Source organism: Lupinus angustifolius, chromosome LG01, assembly GCF_001865875.1.
Source record: "Lupinus angustifolius cultivar Tanjil chromosome LG01, LupAngTanjil_v1.0, whole genome shotgun sequence".
Classification (NCBI taxonomy): Eukaryota; Viridiplantae; Streptophyta; class Magnoliopsida; order Fabales; family Fabaceae; genus Lupinus; species Lupinus angustifolius.
In genome coordinates, this window is record NC_032009.1 from 35,478,421 (window position 1) to 35,499,369 (window position 20,949).

A 20,949-nucleotide genomic window follows, 5' to 3' on the forward strand; every position below is an offset into this window, starting at 1 on the left:
GTTGAAAAATGGGTAGAAAGATGGGTCACCTTGTAATAAGTTTTTTAGTTTTTTTTTTTTAAAAAAATGTGTATAAACCGGCCAGTTTAGTCAAATACCGGCCGTTCACCGGTTTTGACCGGTTTTGATACTTGGCCAGTTCAACATCTGTACCGTACCGGTTAGGAGTCCGGTTCGTCGGTTTTCCGATCGAACCAGCCGGTACGGTATAGTTTTTACATCATTGGTTTAAAGAGTGAGAGGAAACATTGCAATATTAAGTCAACATGGTAGAATAGGCCGACAAGTATTCTATCGTGTCGATTCATCATATTATGGATTGCATAGGATATGACAAACTATATTATCACGTCCACGATGAACTCTTAGAAGTTATGAGATGAAGGGAAAAAGAAGACTTAGATACACTTAAACTCAAACCCTCTTCAACAAAACTCAACTCGCAAATAAATCCTTAATCATATATATCTATATATAAATTTAAGCACCAAAACCATTTTGATATTTTTTTACCTAAACTCTTTTTACAACCTTGACAACTTCTGTTAATAACCATAGAAACAAATGGTCAAAAATTGTATATTTGATTGTATTAGAAACTCAGACATGCATTACATTGAGCAGTGGAAGCAAGGATTGTATTGTACATAAATAAATCATATGGAGCTAGAATGTAGTACACAGTTAAAACTACCTAGTTAGATGGTATCATTGTGAGTAGTATTGCCATGTAACAGCAACTCCTGCAACCAATAGAACTTTAAAAACCAATTTCGGGCTAACGAAGGATGATGATGGTGGCGGTGGCGGTGATTGTGGCTGAGCAGATTCCGATGACCTCCCTCTAAACTTGGCAGACAACTTAGCTAGTACTTGAAGCAACACCCCTTTTTTTGCATCTACAAGCAGAAAAACACAAGGCACTTAACTGAGTAATATTATAGGTCTCTAAACTGTAAGAATATATGATGAATTACATGCTGCTCTTGAAGATCACTTTTAAAGAGAAAATGTAGATTATAGTCTACCAGAACTCTACCTATTTATGTAATTTGCTATTAAATTTGTGTGTTTACGTTGGATAACTGCATATTATCGTAAATATAAATACCATAGCAGCTAAATTTAAGTTCGGCATTTACTTATTATCGGAGAGGGTGAGCCTTGTCACGATGGTAAGGTTGCTATATTGTGACTAGGTACTCCACTGGTTATAGTCACTGTAACAACCTCTCTAGTAATGGTTACAGGGCTACCTACATTTGACCATTCCCATACCCCAAAATAGTGGGAGGCTCATGTTCTAGGCCATCCTTTTATAGTTTATTAATTACGAAAATACCATACTTGGGGATTATTCGTTATACAATGCAAACTAAACACCCCCTTCAACTTAGGTCAGTATGTAGTTTAGTCTCTCGATTTCTAAAACATAGAAAAAGGTCCTTCACCATTGAAGGTTTTTTTGGGTACTTTTCTCTTATACAATATTGAATTACATGTGTCCAAGGATGCAGAGTCTATAAGAGTTGAGGGTTACCTTTCTTTTTCAGAAGTCTTTCCTCCTCTCCAACACGTCTTCGGAGTACATTTAGCAAAGATCCAAAATACAATGCGAAAACTGTGCATGTAATGGTGATGACATTGTAGGGCATACTGAAATCGGGAGTTGTCAAGGGTACAAGCAAAACTTCTGTATAGGAGAGAACATGATTCTTTTCCTGAATTAAAGACCCAAACAGTTAGGTATGACAGAAATCTTATAGTACCAGAGTCGAGAGCAACTGAGTGTATATTCGAATAACCTGAAATTTAGACAGCATTGGTGACTTTCTTAGAGAGTTATCCGAAAATTGCAAACCAGCATGGAATTCAGGAAAGCTTATTATTGCTGATGGAATGTCAAATCCTTGATTAGCATCTGGAGGATATTCATCAATGTGCAAGAAACCCTATGCAAAATTGAAAACCAACAAAAGCAGTTAAAAACCAACTTTATCTAAAGAAAGAAAACAGTTTCGTATCCATATTCACCCATCCTAAGACTTTCAACATTGAACATATGACATAAGATAGCTATGATCAACTTCTAATGCCACATATAATAAAAACAAAATGATTTATCACATTTTATGCTGCGATGACATATATGTACCTTTACGTTATGGTATAGTTCACCACAGCCGATGGATGTGAAGATTAAGGGCATTAAAAATCATAAAGATCAGATCCAATAACATAAAATGGGTTTCAGTAACTTAGATGACTAAATTCTCAAATTGAGTACAACAATTATTTACAAGCATAAACTTAATAAATTTGAAAGAAAACTTCTAAAAAGACACTGAAAGTTAACTTTCGGTGCTTTATTTTTTTAATGTTTTAGCGCAGTGCAAGATGTACCATATTTAAATCAAAATATTGTGTTGGAACCCTGATACTTTATTACAAGGAAATAGGGGAAATACCCTCAAACTAGTACAGTAGTACAGTATTATGTTCAAGAACTTAGAGAATCTGCATCTCCCTATGCCCAAAAGCTCCGGTTCTCTCCCTCTCAACCCTTCTTCTAATTTACAGGTAACATGCCTTATTTCTCTAGTTATCCCCAGCCCCGAACTATCAACTAAGTATTCCAATTGGATAACTAACTTACGGTTTACCTAATAATACTCCTCAAGGTGAAAGCCAGTGGGATCCAAAAACAAATTCCCCCTGGGACCAATTGTTTCAAACATGGTAATCCGGCTATTGATGAAGTATACAATTGTCCACCGGGGTTCCAGTGGCCCTATTTCATGCCAAAGACCGATACCGAGACATCAAACAAATGGTTCCCAGATGAGGAATTGCAAAATGAATCTCTTATATAGATCGTTCACTGTGAGTTACAGTTGCAGTACCAAGAGCAATAGCATGCATACAAGTATTGCAGTTAGAAATTCACATGACTGTATTAGATGGTTCTTTGTGAGTTCAGATGGCTCATTTGTATACAATTGTGAACATAGTTGCCTAAGTAGAATTATTAAAAAATAAATGGTTACATACAATCACGGTAAAAGAAAGAAAATGCCAAAGATCGAGACCACAGATCACAAAATGCAAACTTAGGAGAACTTGATATGCATGAGCACGACTGACTAGGACTATGGGTATTGTTACATATGTAACGGAAACATAAAAGGTAAGGACAGATACATACAGACCACAGCATTAATGCATTCTGAAGAAACAAAGCTAAGTTGAAAGATCAATATTCACATTTAGAAAAGTCGCATTGCTAACATTACACATTATACTGCATTTACTCTTCGAGTTTTAGACGTTAGAGTCTGAAATCTAATATATAAGCATATGTTTAAAATTGTGCTATCATGGAAACAACCTCTTTGCTTGTAAGGATAAGGCTGCGTACATCTACCCTCCCTAGATCCACTAGGTAGGAGCCTCGTGCACTGGGTTGCCTATCTTTAAATTTTTGCTAACACTCCCCCCTCCCCATAAAAAAAACTTTGCCTATAAAAAGAGTTTAAAATGACCAGCATGTAAATCAAATTAATAGTTAGTGTGATTCCTCCTACTTTCATATAATGAAACCGACAATATTATTTCAACAATATGTAATGATTTCCGTATCAAGAGTTCAGAGGTTGTTTTAACATAGGCTTATAGAGTTTGATGTCAATTAAACAAAAAGTGACGTGAATATCCCAGAAGAAAAAGATATATAATTGAAAGCAGGATTTTGAGCAAACCTTATCAAAGTCTATATTTAATACAGCTGATTTGGCCTCACAAGGAAATTTGAGGATCAGCTCCATCAACCCTGGTGATACCTTGTCTTCAGAAGGTGAAACACGCATTCTCTCAACAAAATCTGTGACTGCTTGAGGCTTTTCATCAACAAATAATTGTAAAGTATGATAATATACCTTAATATACCAAGGTACCATTTGGAGAATATTAACTTGCAACTTACACCTCTCTCCAACATTATTGGCTGCAACGAACCCCTGAGTTGATTCTGTCGATTTCAAGGATATTGCAATAGCACCCCTTTCATTTCCACTTCCCGTTAAAAATCTACTGGCATATAAAGGTGCATGTGGGCTAGACCAAACAAGAGGATGCTTCCATGTTAGGCCTAAATCAAATTGTTCACTGTCTTTGTACTCTTTGATTGGATATTCATACAGAATTGAGGAGCTCCTCTCCACTTCTTTGTGCACTTTGCTGGGATTAACAGATAATTCAAAGCCAATGTTCCTTCTAAAGTCTTCAGAACCTGTGTCATTAGCAGCAAATATAGCAGCATCCTTCTGGAGATTCTCAAGTTCAGTGACTAGACCTCTCTCAAGTTGAAGGTAAACATTACTTGACTTAGCAAGAACACATCTTCCATTGATTTTTCTTCCAAATATAGAACTGAGAGACCAGCTTGGTTGTAATTTTGATTCACTTACATAGTTCATACCGGCTCTCTGAGTATCAGGCTGAAGTACAACCGTAAGCGTCTGTTCAAGTATAATTCTTGAATTTAACCTATCTTCAGCAATGCTGGATCTCAAATGCAATCGCTGCGAGTGGTAAAAGCTTCTGTAAATAGATGGTCTATCCATTAAGGTAGAGATCCCAGCTTTATCCCGACAAGGAAGTAGTTTCAACCAGGGAGTTAGATTTTCTGTGCAGACAGCTTCACGTGGCAGTGTACCATATCTCAAACTTCCCAAATCTGATTGAAATGCCCACTTCGGAGCAGAATAAGAGGTGGAAGACTCTAGAAAATTTATGGATGCACAAAATAGACCTGACAGAGCATGGGTTAAATTTTTCCATGAAGCATCAACCTGAAGTGGAGGGACATCAAAGATTGCCCATAATTCAACTCCAGGAGGCTTTGCATTGCTGCTTGATATCGGATCAAATCCACCCCATCTTTCGTAGTTCCACCGTCCTTGGGTGAATGATAACTCCATTTCTTTAATTTGAAATTTCTTAACCTGTCCATCCAACACTAATCCACATGTTATTTAGTATATTCAGAAAAACCAAAATAATCACAAGCAATCAGAATGTAACAAATGAAAACTTGCTGCTACAATACAAACTAAAGGGACACAAACATAGGATAGACTAAAGTGTAAGCACAGGAAAGCATCAACAAAACTATAGCTCAAGTGAAAAAAAACCGTAACATGAATTCATATTTGATGTCAAATAAAGGACATTTTGGAAAACTTAAATGGTAAACTTTTTTAGTTGTTGTGCTGCATTCTTAAGTAAAGGCACAATAATAAATTCCTTTTTACATATGACACATTAAAAGCACAATTTCTCGAGACCAAGCCTCAACGCATTAGTAAAGTTGCTTTCTTTGCGAACCCCATAAGTTATGGTATTAGAGTCAAAGCCCAGAAGACATGAATTCAAATCATGGAAACAACTTCTACACAAGCTATCTAACCTCTCACACACTCCACTAGGTGGGAGTTTCGTGCACCTGACAGGTTGACACCATTTTTTTTTTATTATAAGAAAAGTGCATATATATATATATATGAGTTAAGCCTCGACCCATCAGTAAAGTTGTTTTCTTTACGAACGAAATCATAAATTCAAATCCTGAAAACAACTTCTACGCAGACTATTTAACCTCTCACACACCCCACTAAGTGAAGCCTCGTGCCCCTGACACCCCTTTTTCTATAAAAAACACAATTTTTGGGATAAAAATGAAAATCATGTAGCCCTAACCCTAAAGCTTATATATATATAATGAATTATGAAAGAATAAGAGACATAGGTACCAAGTGAGAAATGGGTTTTGGAAAGAGATGGTGATGAGTTGCAAAGGAATGATGATTGTTAAGAGAAGCTTGATTTTGGAAATGAAAATGTGTGAGGACTTTGCGATCTGGCAATGGTTTCAATAGCAATTCCTCCCAGAATTCTTCATCTTCATTTTGTTCTTGGGGTTGTGCTAGTAACGTTGTTGTAGAAAAGATTATCAATGTAAGAAGAAGAAGAAGTGAAATCTGAACAAGACCCATTGTTTTCTCTCACTCTCTATGAGATTAAGGATTGTGAATCAAAACAATAACATCAACCTACTTTCTACTCCTGCTTCATAGACTTATTTAAAAGTAGACTTATTAGCTCATTTAAATATATAAGTGACGACATATTTTATATTTTATGATCATATAATATAAGAAGTTATTAAACATGTTAATAGGTCATATCAGACTTTTAAACAGATCAGATATAGACTTTGGATTTTTTGAATGAGCTAATAGACCAAACTAGGCTTCTATATGTTACAAAGCATCAATTCCTTGTAGGCAAAATTTAATCTAACATGTTTTTATCCCTAATTATAAGTAATAAAGGTATATAAATTGTAAGATGTTTATTCAATCAAATGTTTATAATTTGAGTTAACAATAATATATATGTTAAATTTGAGTCCAACTAATCCTTATCCATTCAAGTTATTTAAACCATTAGACTAGGACTAATAACTATAGGTCCTAATTGAAAACTATTTTTTTCTAGAAACTAAGTACTAAATGGAGGTGTACATTTGTTTTCTTCTTTAAATACATATATTTGATTATTAATATTAGTAGTATCATCCTTATTATTGATTATTCAAATAAATTAATACAAACTAAATGATAATGTGAAACTCTCACATAACAACCTATTTCACTTTTTAGTTTTGAATTTAATATTTACTAGCATGTCGAGCGATACTACGTGTCGATCGATCCACATTAGATTTCTTCTTTAAATACAAACATTTGATTATTAATATTAGCATTATCATCTAGTATCGATTTTTTAAAAAATTAATACAAATTAAATGATAATGTGAAACTCTTACATCAGTTTTAGAGGCCTATTTCACTCTTTTAGTTTTGGATTTAACATTTACTAGGGCGTGATCGGTACTCCTACCGATTGACCCGTATTCATATTTCTTCCAATATATAAAATATTAGCTTCATATTATACTATTTAAGAAAAAATAATTTAAATATAGAAAATGTAACATATGAACTCAATAGAGACTAAAAAATAGAAAAATAAAATTACAGTAATTATTTGAAGTTTTTACTTTATACAAGATAATTAAACATGTAAGATACATTAAGCTCTTACCGTTAATATGCAATACTATACATATTTTGAAAAGATATTTGTAAAGAAATTGAAGAGCACATAAACCCTAGACCCATTTCCATTATAATTCTGAATCTGATTCTCAAATTTGCAGAGAGAGAAAGAGAAAGATGAGTGGAACAGAGAAAGGAAGCACAAAAACGCCAGCTGATTTTCTCAAATCTATACGTGGCCGTCCAGTTGTAGTGAAACTCAATTCTGGTGTTGATTATCGAGGTTCCTTCTCTCTCTTTATTCATTTACATTTCTGGGTCTTTTCTTTTTTCACCATATTCCACTAATTTGTACTAAAAATTTGTTTTTTCTTCAATAAATTAACTAATAATATGATCTTAATTTGTTATAAGATATAAAGTTCAAGACTTGTGAATAGAAAAAATCTGGGCTAGTAGCTTTAACCCTTTAAATGGGTTCAGAATTTTTTTAGAGATGATTTTGTCAAAAACATTATAATGGTGATGCTGTTAGAGTGTTAGAAATTTGCAAGTAGTTATGTTGATTTGTTAATCTTTCATTTCAGAAAGCAAATTACAAGTAACTTTTTTTATGTTTAACTTAGCAGAGTGTGTCTATATTTTACTGTCATCCTTGTTGTAAAGAAACCAATGTTGATTTCCTAATATAGTAGATTACTTCAAAATAAAGTTGCTTGTTTGTCGGTGTAATGGTAAGCTTGTTTGCATTTTGACCTGAAGGTCGTGAGTTTAAATCTCGGATACAACATTTTTGCTTGTGAGGGTAAGGCTGTGTATACTCACACTCTCTAAATCCAACTAGGTGGGAGCCTCGTGCGTTGGCTGCCCTTTTACATGAAAAGAAAGATGGTCATCTGGTTGGTTATTTATGTGTTAAATTTTGAGCTCAAGTATCGGTTTTGATTCATGGGTTTGGGACTTTGGGTAATCGTCGTTTGAGTTCATCCACATGAGTGTTTTGAGTTGCGGCTACTGCAATTGCAGTTGTTGCGATGTAGATTGTGACCGTTACAATGTGAATTTTTTTTGTGATAAAAAAAATGATTTTGAATTTGATGTGGCCCAAGGCAGTTGTGTTGGGGTCTAATGCAGCCACATAACTATGATTAGGTGTCAGTCACACTGCAATGATGGTGTGATGCGGTTGCGGAAGCCACCATAACAACAATATTGCGTCCACATTACATGACGCGATTTGCAATTTGAAACTGATCCACATTATATGAAATCATAAAGAAGATATCATATGCTTATCATTTTTCAAGATTTATCAAATCCCTAGTGATTCTTTTTGTATAAATGCCATATTTCTTTCCCAGGCATTTTAATTTGCATTATTTGGTGATTGATGATAGCAAAGCTCTATTTAGTTAGATTTTAATGTGAATAATTAGATGATTTGTCTATTCAAGTGGTTCAATTTGGATTGAAATGAAATGGTTCAACCAATTAGTGAAAGCATTGAAGTCCATACACCATAGGTATGAAATAGTTGAAGATCATATGTGAGCGTTGAAAGTTATTACAATGAATTCTTTCTAAGTCCATATTTGATGGCTTTGAACGAGTTCGCATATTGGTGCTGGTTGGTGGACATTGCATCTTGTATTTATATCATTCTTTTTTGTTAGGACCCATATTGAGAATGTAACCACAGCTGGGCAGTTAATTTAGTAAGTGTTTGATAGACCTAAGGTGCAGAATGTTTATTACAATAAGGGTATGAAGGAAATCGGTTGTAGAGGTGAGGTGGCCAAGAGAATGTAGCAAGGTTGTTGGTTAAGAAATCGGGTGGAATCTTTCAGTAAAATATAGGCTGTAGGCTGAATCGTGGAGAGAGTATGGGGTTATCTTTTAGAATCGGGGAGTGTGAGCTCTCTTTAAGAGCTTCGGCTTTGTGGCAGTAGGAAACTTGTGCCTACAGTAATTCCTTTCAGTTCTAGCAATAATATCAGCCTATTTTTCGTAATCATTATTTGCTCTTTTTTCTTTCCTATTTTTGCAGGTATCCTAGCTTGTCTAGACGGCTATATGAATATTGCGATGGAACAAACAGAAGAGTATGTCAACGGCCAACTGAAGAACAAGTACGGCGACGCGTTCATTCGGGGGAATAACGGTACTAATGCTTGAAATGCGATGTTTATTTATTTATTAACAACTTAACAACCGATGTTTGATTGCATAAATGATTAAAACTTCTTTCCTCTGTTGCAGTTCTGTACATCAGTACCTCAAAAAGCACTCATGCAGAAGGGGCTTAGCAAGTACAAGACTTGAAACATGTGTTGTTTTGCAATACTTTGATGACCTTTTTTAAAGGCTTATGTTACTGCCTTTACATTGAAGTAATTGGCTATTATTTTGAAGCTTGTTAATTTGGATCAAAACAAAACATTATGGCTAGTTTGTAAAATGGGTTTTGGGATATTTTACAAGAACATAAAGATGGATAACATTTACTAAAAAAAGAACAACATAAAGATGATAAAAATATGAATCAAGAGGCACAACATGCTCGTATTAATAAGGCACTAGCCTATATTAAGATTGTTGGAATTTGTATTCTAATCCAATGGTAGATTTTGTGGAAAAAACAATTTACATTGAAGTTAACAATGGTATAATTGAGTTATTTTATGCCTAAGTAAAAAGTAATCATGCTAAGGTGGTAGGTGAAGGAAAGAGGAGTTACTAACAAGTGCTTATACAATTTAGAATTACCCCGACTAATGAGACTAAGGCTTGGTTGTTGCTTATACAATTTGGGTCGGGTGATGAGTAAGTACTCGGTCAACTCAAAATGTTGACCTTTAGGTATGAATTCTTGTAGTAAAAGCATCATAACCTTGAAAGTTGAAGGAAATAGAAGACAGAACAAAGAAAAGGAAGACATCATTCCTTTTTTGATATTGCTTGTTTCAAATTCTGTAAATAACAATGTAGGAATTTAAGTATTCCACATTTAAGGAAAGAGTATAGTAATTACATTATGTAACATGAAATGAAACAAACTATTTTAATTTTAATCCTAAACAGAACTGTACAAAACATTAACTGGATGAAAACTGTTATGTGCATTATTATTATTATTATTATCAGGATTTGATCATACTTGATTTTGTTCAAAGTTTGAACACTCAATCACAAGCAGTGACCGCGCTGAAATGGTGAAGAAGACAGAGCCAAAAATGGTGTAGTTAAGATGTTAGGCTGCAAAGGCTGAAAGGAAAACCCTGTTGACTGTTGTGGAACCCCAATTGCCTGATGTTGAACTGATCTGTCACAAAGATAAGCCAAGACAAAAATAATAAGGGAAACACCTAATCATATATATATATATATATATATTACATGATTGCTATATTCATGGTCAGTTTAGACTTTAGATAACAAAAATAATACGTATTTAATCTAAATATAAAGTACATGTTACATGATTGCATTATGTCAACTATATACTATTTGCACATGCAAACCACTTATATAACTATTCAGATTGGAACATCTTAATTTAAGCAGATCTACTTTAGACTTTTTCTGCAAAGTTTGGATTCGATAGAATTAGGTATGCAGAAATCTTCTCTTTCGAAAACGCGGGTTATATATGGGGGAAAATACCACAGATGAGGATATTGAAAATTTGAAACATGGAATCTGTTTCCTCAGAAACATTATCCATAACATTTTTCCATGATCTTAGTTCTACTATATTACTGCATGATGAATAAACTGATAATATTTATTCCACAAAGCATAATTAAGATTACAATGTATGAAAAAACACAGAAAGATAATGACACCATCTATAATTCTATATATAGGATGAGGAAAAGCTTAGTACCCGAATGACAGTGACAATGAAGTCTCTGCTGAGTTGTGAATTCCATTTTGATCAGAAGATAATGTCCAAAATACTAGATAGCACAATAACCATAGTTCGTTATTATCGTGTAAATAGAGTGAAAGTTGAAAAAATATCTTCAAAAGAGAAGTAGAAATGTCATGCATTATCCTAGAAATGATAATGAAACTTATCAATCAGTCTCCCCAAATAATTCCACAATGTTAGCTCCATTTCTTTTGTATTTTCTGATAACAGGGTTCCACTGTTTTAATGTATCACCTTTATGTTTAACACCTCATTGTTTTACCGTCATGTAAATAGAAGGATTCCTTATTGTCCATATTGTTACTTTCCGCTTTCTCTTTTAACGTAGTTCATTCATTGTGAAACAAACGGTGAAGCACAACGAAGCCTTCCTTAAAAAATCAAAATCAAGATTAACCCAGGCTTTCAAATGTTATAAGCAGCAGCTCTTGTACATAAACTTGGTTATGAATGATTATATTTCAAATAGAAGGTAAGAAACTAATAATCACCTGACTTGTCTGGATGATCATTAAAATCCGAGCAAAATAACATGTTCTGCATTATTATGTAGTGTATTAAGTCAAAATAGAGGTAAACAGATCTCATATCACTTTTTCTAAACATAAAAATGCCATAATGCTGGATTTACGGCACAGTATACCAACCTCTCTCATAGTCTGAGATACATTTTGGCCCACAGCTGCGGAAAATGCAACAATAGAATGGTCAGCCATGTCTAATACTAAAACATTGACAAAAATAAACTTTTTGAAATATCAAGTCCAAAAAATTACAAAACATATCAATCAAGTGAAGGAGAAGAGTATTGGAAAAGCTCAAACATTTCAAAAAGGTCAACATCGTTCAGAACATAGATTCAACATAACAAATTGCAAAAAGTTATTAACAAAATGCAACTGACAACAAGATTTGCAACTTCTATTGACATCTTAATGAAACGAATAACATTAACCGACTTCTCATGTTGAATAGAACTTAAGTCTGCTTTCAATCTGTGTCAGTATTTGGCATACCAAGAGGACACATCATAAATTTGGAGAGGAATCAAGCAGTAGCACAAACAAGAAAGTTGCAGCATATGAATGGGGATTAATTCCATCACAGAAACAAACAACAACACCAAATATTATTATTCGACTAAAAATGGGTGAGCAAAGCACAATTACTAGTGCAGACAATCTAACTTCTACTTTAGTTAAATAAATAGTTATGATAGTATTTACTCAAGTTTGAATCACTGGGCTTTACAGCTAATGTCAGACCAAGGAAACAATCATCTGGATCGGGGCCAAAATCCTGCAGATTCAGCTCAAGATTTGGCTTTGCCCCTGCAAATAGTGCATGAGGAAAGGAATAAACAATAGAGCCAAATACCTGATCATTCTGCAATTAGCATTTAACATAATAGCTATGTAACAAACATAAAGGGATTAAAAGAAGGATATAAGACAGAAAGAAAATGGAAATGTCCTCACTCTTGCTACTCAGCTGCAGCTCAAGTGGGTCACGGAAAGGACAAGGAACACATGTAGATACCTGTCGAGTATATTTAGTAAACTGAAGACATGAAGTGAAGCAGAACAGACTTCAAAGAAAACGTTACATAGAAAAAAGGATGTTGCAATGACTGATCTGCATCTGGCCTTCTGGATGGGTCCCATGATAACAGTTGCTGCAGAGTTTATAATGCAGCAGATATTAAAAGATAGCACTGATTACAAAGTCAAAATGTAATAATTTCAATACTGAGTATGACGGACAACTCTATGCCCAGAACATACAGTGATCAAATCTATTGCTTCCAAGCTAGCGTTTGGAATGATATCAGACAGCATCATAGGTTGAACCTACACAAGCATTAGGGCAAAAAAGGATACAGGAAATAGTTAAAAATGAAAAATATGATAATATGAAGTAATATTACACAATCAGACTCCAGTTAGATGAACACTTACCACTTCATGACCAACAAGGTCCAATAGCCGAAAGTTGTTGGCTCCTATGGGGAAAGCAGTTAAATCAGGCGTACCAAGAATGCGGTATATTTTGTACAGTTGATCTATTTCACTGTCAACGGGAAAAAAGGAACTTTCTAAAATGTGATGCAAAGTCTACTAGGTTATTTTAGTTAATATATAAGATATACCAAATACATCACTACTTTGAGTAAGTTTCCAGTTCAGATATAAATATCAACTACAACTTATAGTGGAGGAAAGTTCCATATACATGATGTGATATGTAAAAGAAAAAGATCCCAATGGAATGACTTGAATTAGTAGAAGCAACCTCTTGAATATCAATGTCTCATATTATAATATCTAGACAAAGAGGTGTCTGAAGAAGCAAGAACAAAAAGACATTGATCTTTATATAGAAAAAACATACAGACCAAAGAAATGAAGAAAAAATAAATACATAAGTACTGAAATGCTTCCAAATGCATTGAACATTTGCTACAAACATGCATCTTAAAACACTTTAAGATATAATGAATAATTCTTTCGTTGATGGAAAAAGTTAATTAAATATGCAAGAAGCACAAAAATATAATGCTGTAATAACATCAGTGCATTGTAAGAAAAACAAACAGCATGAGTGCAAAGAGTTGTCATCAATACTTTAACCTTCTTACAACAAAACCAAATCATAAAAAAATTGGAGTTTAAGATACCTTTCACCAGGAAAAATGGGGGTCAAAGTAAAAAGCTCAGCTAATATAGCACCAACTGCCCACATGTCTGCAAAGAATGTCTAGATGTTATTCACCACCTCAAGAAGAAAAACAAGAATATGTCCATCTCAGAGTGAGAGCATAAATGGCAAAAATAATTTGGCCACATAAAATGCATATGTGCATGCAAAAATAATTTGGCCACATAAATATATACATGGCATGAAGTAACTCAAGTTAACCATGAACCTTTGTATTTGGTCTAGTGTTATGAATGGCAGCCTGGCAGCCACCATGACTGCCACAGCTGAATGGTTTAAATCATAATTCACATCTTCCATAAAATCTCCAAACATGGTAACTTCAGTCTTGCACCACTATGGTGTCTGTCGTGTGCATAGTGACTGACCAAGATAGCATGCAGACAGATGATTCCCATATGTTCCTTGCCTCCAGCCATTAGGTACTAGAGCTATACAAGTCTTTTGGCTTGCTGGATTAAAATATAGTTTTAAATTAAGCACCAGAATGCTCACTCCTTCATGACAAACAAGCTGCAACTTGGGCTCTCGACACAAATAGATTCAGATTATGAACTGTCCGTGACATCCAAAGGATAGAAGCACTAGAATGCCAAACAGGATTGGAAGGAAAAGGATAGTAATATTGTAATAATCGACTCCCCAAAATATGTTAGTGCTAACTGAATCATATCTGTGGCCCCAAAGGAAACAACTACCAATTTAATGAAGGCAAAAATGTCAAGTTGACATTAACTATAACTTCTTCAAGCTGGAAAATAAAGCAGTAAAGGGGACCAGCAATAGAATCTACAAATAAGTCATTTTTGACATTACTCTATAAGGTTGAAGAGCTAGGCTTAAATAATTACCCCCCACCCCCACGACAATGGAGTGCTTGGGTTAGCTTTTGGGATACCCGAAAGTGGTTCTGCCTGCCAAAACCAGGTTGAGGCAGAAACTACAAAATTTGTAACTTCTGCCTCCAAAATACTCTTGCTGGCTCCTAAAAACTAACACCGGCACACTATTAAGCCATCTATTTGAGAATAAAAATATAACTAAAATAATTAATAAGAAAAGATTAAATTTAAAAGGGACACTGATGCCTACCAACAGCTGGAGTATAACATGGGGACTGTAACAAAACTTCTGGGGCCCGATACCTGAATTCCCAAAACAAAAAATTGTGATAAAGTTGATGATAATGATGGCAAACAATAACTCCGTAAAGAACATATACTCGGAGACAATCCATAAAATATTGATATGATATCCGAAGTTGACCATAGAGAAATTTAAGCACACATGAAAACAGACGCAGACAAAAAAAAAAAGACAGACGTGAAAGAATATGACTCACCATCGTGTGGAAACATATTGAGTATACGGAGGCATCGATGATACTTCTCTAGCCAGTCCAAAATCAGCTATTTTAAGAACATCATTTGTCACCAGCAAATTCTCTGTATAGAAGAAAATATTTCTAATACATAAAGATTCATACGACTCTTAAAACAGATTGAGCTGGAAAATATAAACACAACAATATACCAACAAAATTTGCTTAATAGAGTTGTATGCCTTACCAGGTTTTAAATCCCTATGAAAGAATCTTTTCTTGTGCATGTGACTAAGTCCTTGCAGTATTTGTTTCATTAAACACCTTATCTCTTCCTCCGAAAAGGGCCTTTGCCTCTCATTAATTAATTGATAAAGATTACAATCCTGAAGAGGTGAAATTGCTCAAATTAGTGTGAAGCACTTGCTAATAAAGCAAAAGCCAATACAGACCTACATCCAACCCCTAGCTAAAATATTGGAGGGTTTTGGATAAATTACATACGAGTTCAATATTTTTTCTTTAATCAAAACATCGGAGTTCAGTATTCTCAGTAAATACACTCATAGCAATGAGAACCATGTAAAATACTGCATTAACATGCAAAGATTAATTGTCATTCCCCGTCTTCTCTAACAGTAACTTTTTTCTTTAACTTCACAGAATAAAAAACAATATATTACTGTTCGATCTTTAAGTGTTACTATATGTGTAAAAATCACTCAACAAATTGAGAAATATGTTATGCATATAAATCATTAAAACATAAAAAGAAGAAGAAGAGCTTCTTTACCATATATTCAAAAATGAAAAATATTTCATTATTCTCTTGAACAACCTCTTTCAACGTTATGATATTTGGGTGATTCATTTGACAGAGGGCCTGCAGAAGGAAAGCAATGCACATCAGTGGAGATATTAACATTTAAACACAATATTTCTTGCATTTCCAGGAGAGGATGATAACAAACTTATATCTACAGAAGCCTAATGTAGCACATACCTTAACTTCTCTTAAATTTTTGTATTCTTCCCAGAAAAAAAACTTTCTTTTCAATCTTTTGACAGCAACCTAATAGAAAAATTTAATTAACATGATATCAGAAAATATTCCAAAATATAATGTAAGTACTGTCGAAATCAGCATGGTTATAACAACAGTTCACATGGGGCATAAGATAAAGTGAAGTTTTTGACACTTTTTTAAATACACAGCATGATATCCATTTTGACTTTCAATACAATGTATACATGAATATGTAACATCTTGTGACATTACCTCACAGAAACCCTTTGGCAAATCTGTCTTTAAACATTTAACTGAACTTGTTATAAATTTACTGTGAGCTTTAGTTAGGACGGGCACATAGAAAGCTCGGCTCATATTGATATTCTCCTTAGAATTCATTTTATTCCATACTTTAACTTTTGAAATTATTAGGGAGTGTATTATTTCAAACAGTTAGGTAGTATGTAATTATTGAATGTTAATTAATTTAATCAGTACATACATATGTAAGAAAAACATGTGTAGTGCTGTTGTGGCACTTGAAAACAAACATTTTTTTAAAGTGAAACAACCAAAACCCTTTGTCACAGATAGAAATAGGGTTGTAAGTTATTTGACATAACAAAGCCAGAACTCATACACATTCATTGCACATTCCCAACGAGTCTTCCTTTTTCCCCTCTAACCACAGCCTCTAATCAGCAATAAACCTACCACTTTTTATGTACACATTCATAGAATCACATATAATCAAACATGAAAAACAGCTTACAGCTTCCAAAGTGGTTCCATCCCTAATGTGGTAATCAAGTGCTCAAACAGGAAATAAAGTGAAGTATACACAAAATTTAACATGGTCCAAGCAACAGCAAGCTACAGAGATAGAAAATTCCATATGATCAATGAAATTTACAAGGAGCATAATCCTCAACACTCGAATCCCCACTACACTGTAAAATCAATAGTTAGACTGAGGATTGTGCATGGGTGCATCAAGGATTGAATCTCCCAAAGCTTAAGCTATACGTGGAAGCATTTGAGTAGTTTGATATCTTTAACAAGCCCAGCCAAGCAAGGATCATTTGAACTTGAAATGTGAACAAAGAACAAACACATTTCACCTTGTGCTTAAGGTATTAGGTGGAAGCACTTGAATGTGTAAAACATGTCTTCTCAGGAAATATGAAAATTATGCTTCCAGATTATAACACAATGAAGTACAATCTATTCAAGGCCAATAACAGAACATAAGTGAGTGGAAATATTGAAGTTTATAGAATTGCTTACAATCTCATAAGTACTCATATCACGGGCTTTATATACATGACCGCAAGAACCATCTCCAAGCTCTCTCAAAATTTTATACCTAAAAAGAAAAAACCGAAACGAAATAAATTAATCTGCTGACACAATTGAGATCCTAACAACTGTACATATGTCAAGGGATGGAAAGAAACTAACCTCTCCATTATTTGAATTACAACACTACAATCAATAACACTTCAGAGAGACAAGAACAGACTCCATGAAGATATGTCTAAAATTCAACACATCGTTAGCACTCGGCACTTAGTTTTCAGAGTGAGTTAGTGTTAAAATGTAGCATGAAACATTTAATTTCATTAATAATCCACTTTTCGTTGTAGAAGTCATCCGCAAACAGCAAGCAGTCTGTCAACATGTTGTGATCCTCAGATCCCCAATCACTAAATGTTTCCTTTAGCATATAACGTGTAAGGCCATCTTGATTACATCGACTTCAAATCGATCTCATGTATTCGGAAAAAAGCAGTACGCTGCAGTATAAAATAAAAGAATAAGTGCTTTTTTTCTTCAAATTAGCTTACTTGAACTTCAAGTGAACAAAATGATGTATCTATATGTACCTGGAAAGTGAGGAAAAAAAGGATAATACAGTGTGATGTTATTTCATTATACAAAACTTAACAATAATAAATCACTTCATACACCAATTGGAAGGTTTGTTTTTCAATTCACTATCGAGTATTCAACCATGACCATTCTATCAAATCTACCCATGAAAATTTGATCATGAATTGATATCAGAGAATGCAGAAAAATTACAATAAAATAAAATGAAAGTTGAAAACAATAACACAAAAACTAAATTACAGTACAGCATAAAAATAAAAATAAAAATTCAACCATATATACATAAAAAAATCTCTACTTTCAAAATATGATAAAAAGAACACATATGAACAAAACACACGCTCAACCCAACCAACCTAGTGAGAAATAATTCAAATGAAAAAAAAACAGAGTCTTATATTTTCTTCATTCAAATTTCTAGAAATCAATAAACCAGTGAGGAAATCAAAGCTTATTATTCTTTTTTCCAATCCTGATTTTCTAAAAGGAAAACAAAAAAAGAGGTAAATAAATTGAGAATGCATATAATTTCAGAAAATTGAAAAGAGGAAGAACACACAGCGTGTATAAAAATGGATAGGAATAGGATCATAGCATAGATCAAGAATGCGAATGAAGCTTGCCTGAAAAGAAACGTTAACAATGGTTTCTTAGAGAGAGAGAGAAAAAGCTTTAGAGAGAGAATATCTCTTAGGAGAAAGGTGAATTATATATAAGAAAAAACGAATATACTAAGAAAAAAAAAATTATCGCTAATTTTAATAAGAATATTATAAATGAATGATAAATAATATATTAATTATATATAAATTTTTATATATAATAGATAATATATTAATAATGTATAAATTAGTACACAGATGGTATACTCATATTATAAGTAAAACCTTTTACACTTCAAAAGAAGTTTTGTCCTAATTTAAAACTAAAAGGTTTAACGTTCGATTCGCTACATATATTGAGAGTGATATCCTTTTTATGTGAAGATATATTTTTGGTAGTATCAAAATTTTATACAATATATATTATCTATGATTTATTGTATAACATTCTTAGCTTAAAAAACCTATAGAGTGTGTAGTTAGTCTATACATTTTTTTTCCTCTTGAATTTTTTTAGGTGCTTCAAAAATAAATAAACAGAAAAACTTTATGTGGAAGCTTATGAAATTTTATAATTTAGGAGTTAAAAATTGAGATAAATAAGATGATTGATTAAAAGTTATAAATAATTGATAAGATTGCATAATAAGTTATTTAAAAGATGTAAATAAGATGATCAAGAGAGTAACATGTAGTTATCTACCATAATTATTGTAAAATAAATGCTTACCATACTTAGTTATTAATAATTTGTCATAAGATATACTCAACTTCTCAATTGAAGGTTTATTGCAAAAAAAAAAATTGAAATAAGAAGAGTTGCAAATACAAAACAAACTTATATAAAATAAAATAGTGAGAATCTACTTATTACAAGAGAGTAAGTTTTTTAAATTTATTAATTATCCTAACTATTAATTTTATGGATATCTAATTATTTAAATATACTCGTTAATTCAAATTATTGGATTTCCCCAGAATTGATGGGTAGGATGTGAAGGTGAATCCTCTCGAAAATAAAAAACTTTTGGTTTAATTATTTATTCATTTTAAATTTTAAAATGGAAATTGATTGGTTGTGGTTTGTATGGTCCCCACACTAGTATAAAAATATTTTTGTTAAAGTACGATACTACCCTCCAACTAGTTCTTTATTAACAACAATATAATTATTAATTTGTTACCGATTCTACCCTTAACTTTAACTACTGAAAAGACGAAACAACCCTGATGGAGCAAGCGAAAAGACAATTTACCCTTTTCAGGTGGATAAGGATAAGGGGTAAAAGAGTTAATAAAGAAACAGTTGTGGGTTTTAATGTCATTTAAAGCCATATACCACAGAATATCCGGTTTCAGATTTCAGATCCATTCAGAGGGATTCGATTTGCATAAAACGACATTGAATGTATCGTTTTCTTGGAAATTGAAAATAACATAATGAATAATGCCACAATATTAACGAGTTCTCAATATTAAGGATGACAATGAAAATCGAACTCATGAATAACCGTTTGAACTCAACCTGAATTTAACAGGTTAAACTCATTAAAGTGATCTAATTCAAGTAAGGTAATTATTATGTAGATACCAAAAGTCTTATTTATATTTTATGATGAGCAAAATTGAAATAAGAAAATGAAGTAGCATCACCCTTCATAGAAGGTTATGTTTGTCTTATAAATAAGGTTATGGTCCTTAATTGTAGACAACAGTAAACAATATGGACGACATCATAACACAAGATGAACCACAACGCAAGACACAAAATCATTCTCTTCATCCTATTAAAGGAGAAACTAAGGTAATGGGTGGTCTACAATCGGGAGACCAAATAACCTACATGTCTACTATGAATATGCATTTGTATACAAGGACCAATGACATGAAGTTGATGGATACATGCTCAAGGATGACATAAAATTCAATTCACCATATTCTATATGAATATAGTAAGGTACGCTTCTGCTCTAATTTTATCTATATTCTTCTTGATGATTTGACATGAAAGATGTTGACAATATATGATGATAGTATTTATCATCTTTAGTATATATTATGTATCTTTAAGTATATAAAGTCTTCAACCATATTAAAGTCTATCTATTAAATAATTTTTTTCCCTACATGAAAACCAACTAGTAGTTGGATATAACCCAAAGTCAATTCTAAACTATGAATATGCTAAATGTATGTATTTTCGGGTTCTGCCGACGAGTTTGGAAATGATATTGTTAATTTTATTTCGCTCAATTTGGGTTCAGGTTTTGAATTTCGGGTTTGAGTAAACACAAACTCGACCCCGACCCACCATGCTGCCATCCATACTCAAAATTAAGATGATGATTTTA

At 33.2% G+C, this 20,949-nt stretch overlaps 3 protein-coding genes across 5 annotated transcripts; 1 reads left to right on the plus strand and 2 right to left on the minus strand.

The window, feature by feature from the left end:
• Positions 517 to 6,120, minus strand: LOC109363447 (GPI transamidase component PIG-T). Of its 2 annotated transcripts, none has more exons than XM_019609713.1 (5): positions 5,811 to 6,120; positions 3,759 to 5,003; positions 1,806 to 1,952; positions 1,541 to 1,721; positions 517 to 899 (listed from the first exon to the last, which is right to left on the minus strand). In XM_019609713.1, the coding sequence occupies exons 1-5, from the start codon at positions 6,051 to 6,053 to the stop codon at positions 709 to 711; spliced, it is 2,007 nt and encodes a 668-aa protein (XP_019465258.1). In that variant the 5' UTR covers positions 6,054 to 6,120; the 3' UTR covers positions 517 to 708. The 2 variants fall into 2 exon arrangements, with proteins under 2 accessions (XP_019465258.1, XP_019465266.1); XM_019609721.1 differs by having other exon boundaries at positions 3,759 to 5,017; positions 5,811 to 5,929.
• LOC109363463 (sm-like protein LSM6A) lies at positions 7,226 to 9,593 on the plus strand. The gene is made up of 3 exons (XM_019609732.1): positions 7,226 to 7,404; positions 9,169 to 9,282; positions 9,381 to 9,593. Exons 1-3 carry the CDS (start codon positions 7,299 to 7,301, stop codon positions 9,425 to 9,427), a joined length of 267 nt encoding a protein of 88 aa, XP_019465277.1. The 5' UTR covers positions 7,226 to 7,298; the 3' UTR covers positions 9,428 to 9,593.
• On the minus strand, positions 10,039 to 18,206 carry LOC109363474 (serine/threonine-protein kinase MHK-like). Of its 2 annotated transcripts, none has more exons than XM_019609749.1 (17): positions 17,565 to 18,206; positions 17,391 to 17,469; positions 16,098 to 16,166; positions 15,888 to 15,977; positions 15,342 to 15,480; positions 15,116 to 15,218; positions 14,866 to 14,918; positions 13,733 to 13,799; positions 13,014 to 13,125; positions 12,840 to 12,905; positions 12,662 to 12,730; positions 12,534 to 12,594; positions 12,282 to 12,386; positions 11,703 to 11,737; positions 11,547 to 11,592; positions 11,008 to 11,080; positions 10,039 to 10,438 (listed from the first exon to the last, which is right to left on the minus strand). In XM_019609749.1, the coding sequence occupies exons 1-17, from the start codon at positions 17,570 to 17,572 to the stop codon at positions 10,372 to 10,374; spliced, it is 1,242 nt and encodes a 413-aa protein (XP_019465294.1). In that variant the 5' UTR covers positions 17,573 to 18,206; the 3' UTR covers positions 10,039 to 10,371. The 2 variants fall into 2 exon arrangements, with proteins under 2 accessions (XP_019465294.1, XP_019465286.1); XM_019609741.1 differs by having other exon boundaries at positions 10,039 to 10,443; positions 17,565 to 18,204.

Excerpts from the sequence above, each read along its gene's own strand:
- LOC109363447 (XM_019609713.1), bottom strand. The coding sequence starts at position 6,053 with ATGGGTCTTGTTCAGATTTCACTTCTTCTTCTTCTTACATTGATAATC. Across the intron at positions 1,953-3,758 it reads TAAATATAGACTTTGATAAG|GGTTTCTTGCACATTGATGA; the intron begins GTTTGCTCAAAA and ends AATTTTGCATAG. Across the intron at positions 900-1,540 it reads AAGACTTCTGAAAAAGAAAG|ATGCAAAAAAAGGGGTGTTG; the intron begins GTAACCCTCAAC and ends TTCTGCTTGTAG.
- LOC109363474 (XM_019609741.1), bottom strand. Across the intron at positions 12,906-13,013 it reads ACCTTGTTGGTCATGAAGTG|GTTCAACCTATGATGCTGTC; the intron begins GTAAGTGTTCAT and ends ATGCTTGTGTAG. Across the intron at positions 10,444-11,007 it reads TCATTGTCACTGTCATTCGG|ATCAGTTCAACATCAGGCAA; the intron begins GTACTAAGCTTT and ends TCTTTGTGACAG.
- LOC109363463 (XM_019609732.1), top strand. The coding sequence starts at position 7,299 with ATGAGTGGAACAGAGAAAGGAAGCACAAAAACGCCAGCTGATTTTCTC. Across the intron at positions 7,405-9,168 it reads TTCTGGTGTTGATTATCGAG|GTATCCTAGCTTGTCTAGAC; the intron begins GTTCCTTCTCTC and ends CTATTTTTGCAG. Across the intron at positions 9,283-9,380 it reads GTTCATTCGGGGGAATAACG|TTCTGTACATCAGTACCTCA; the intron begins GTACTAATGCTT and ends CCTCTGTTGCAG.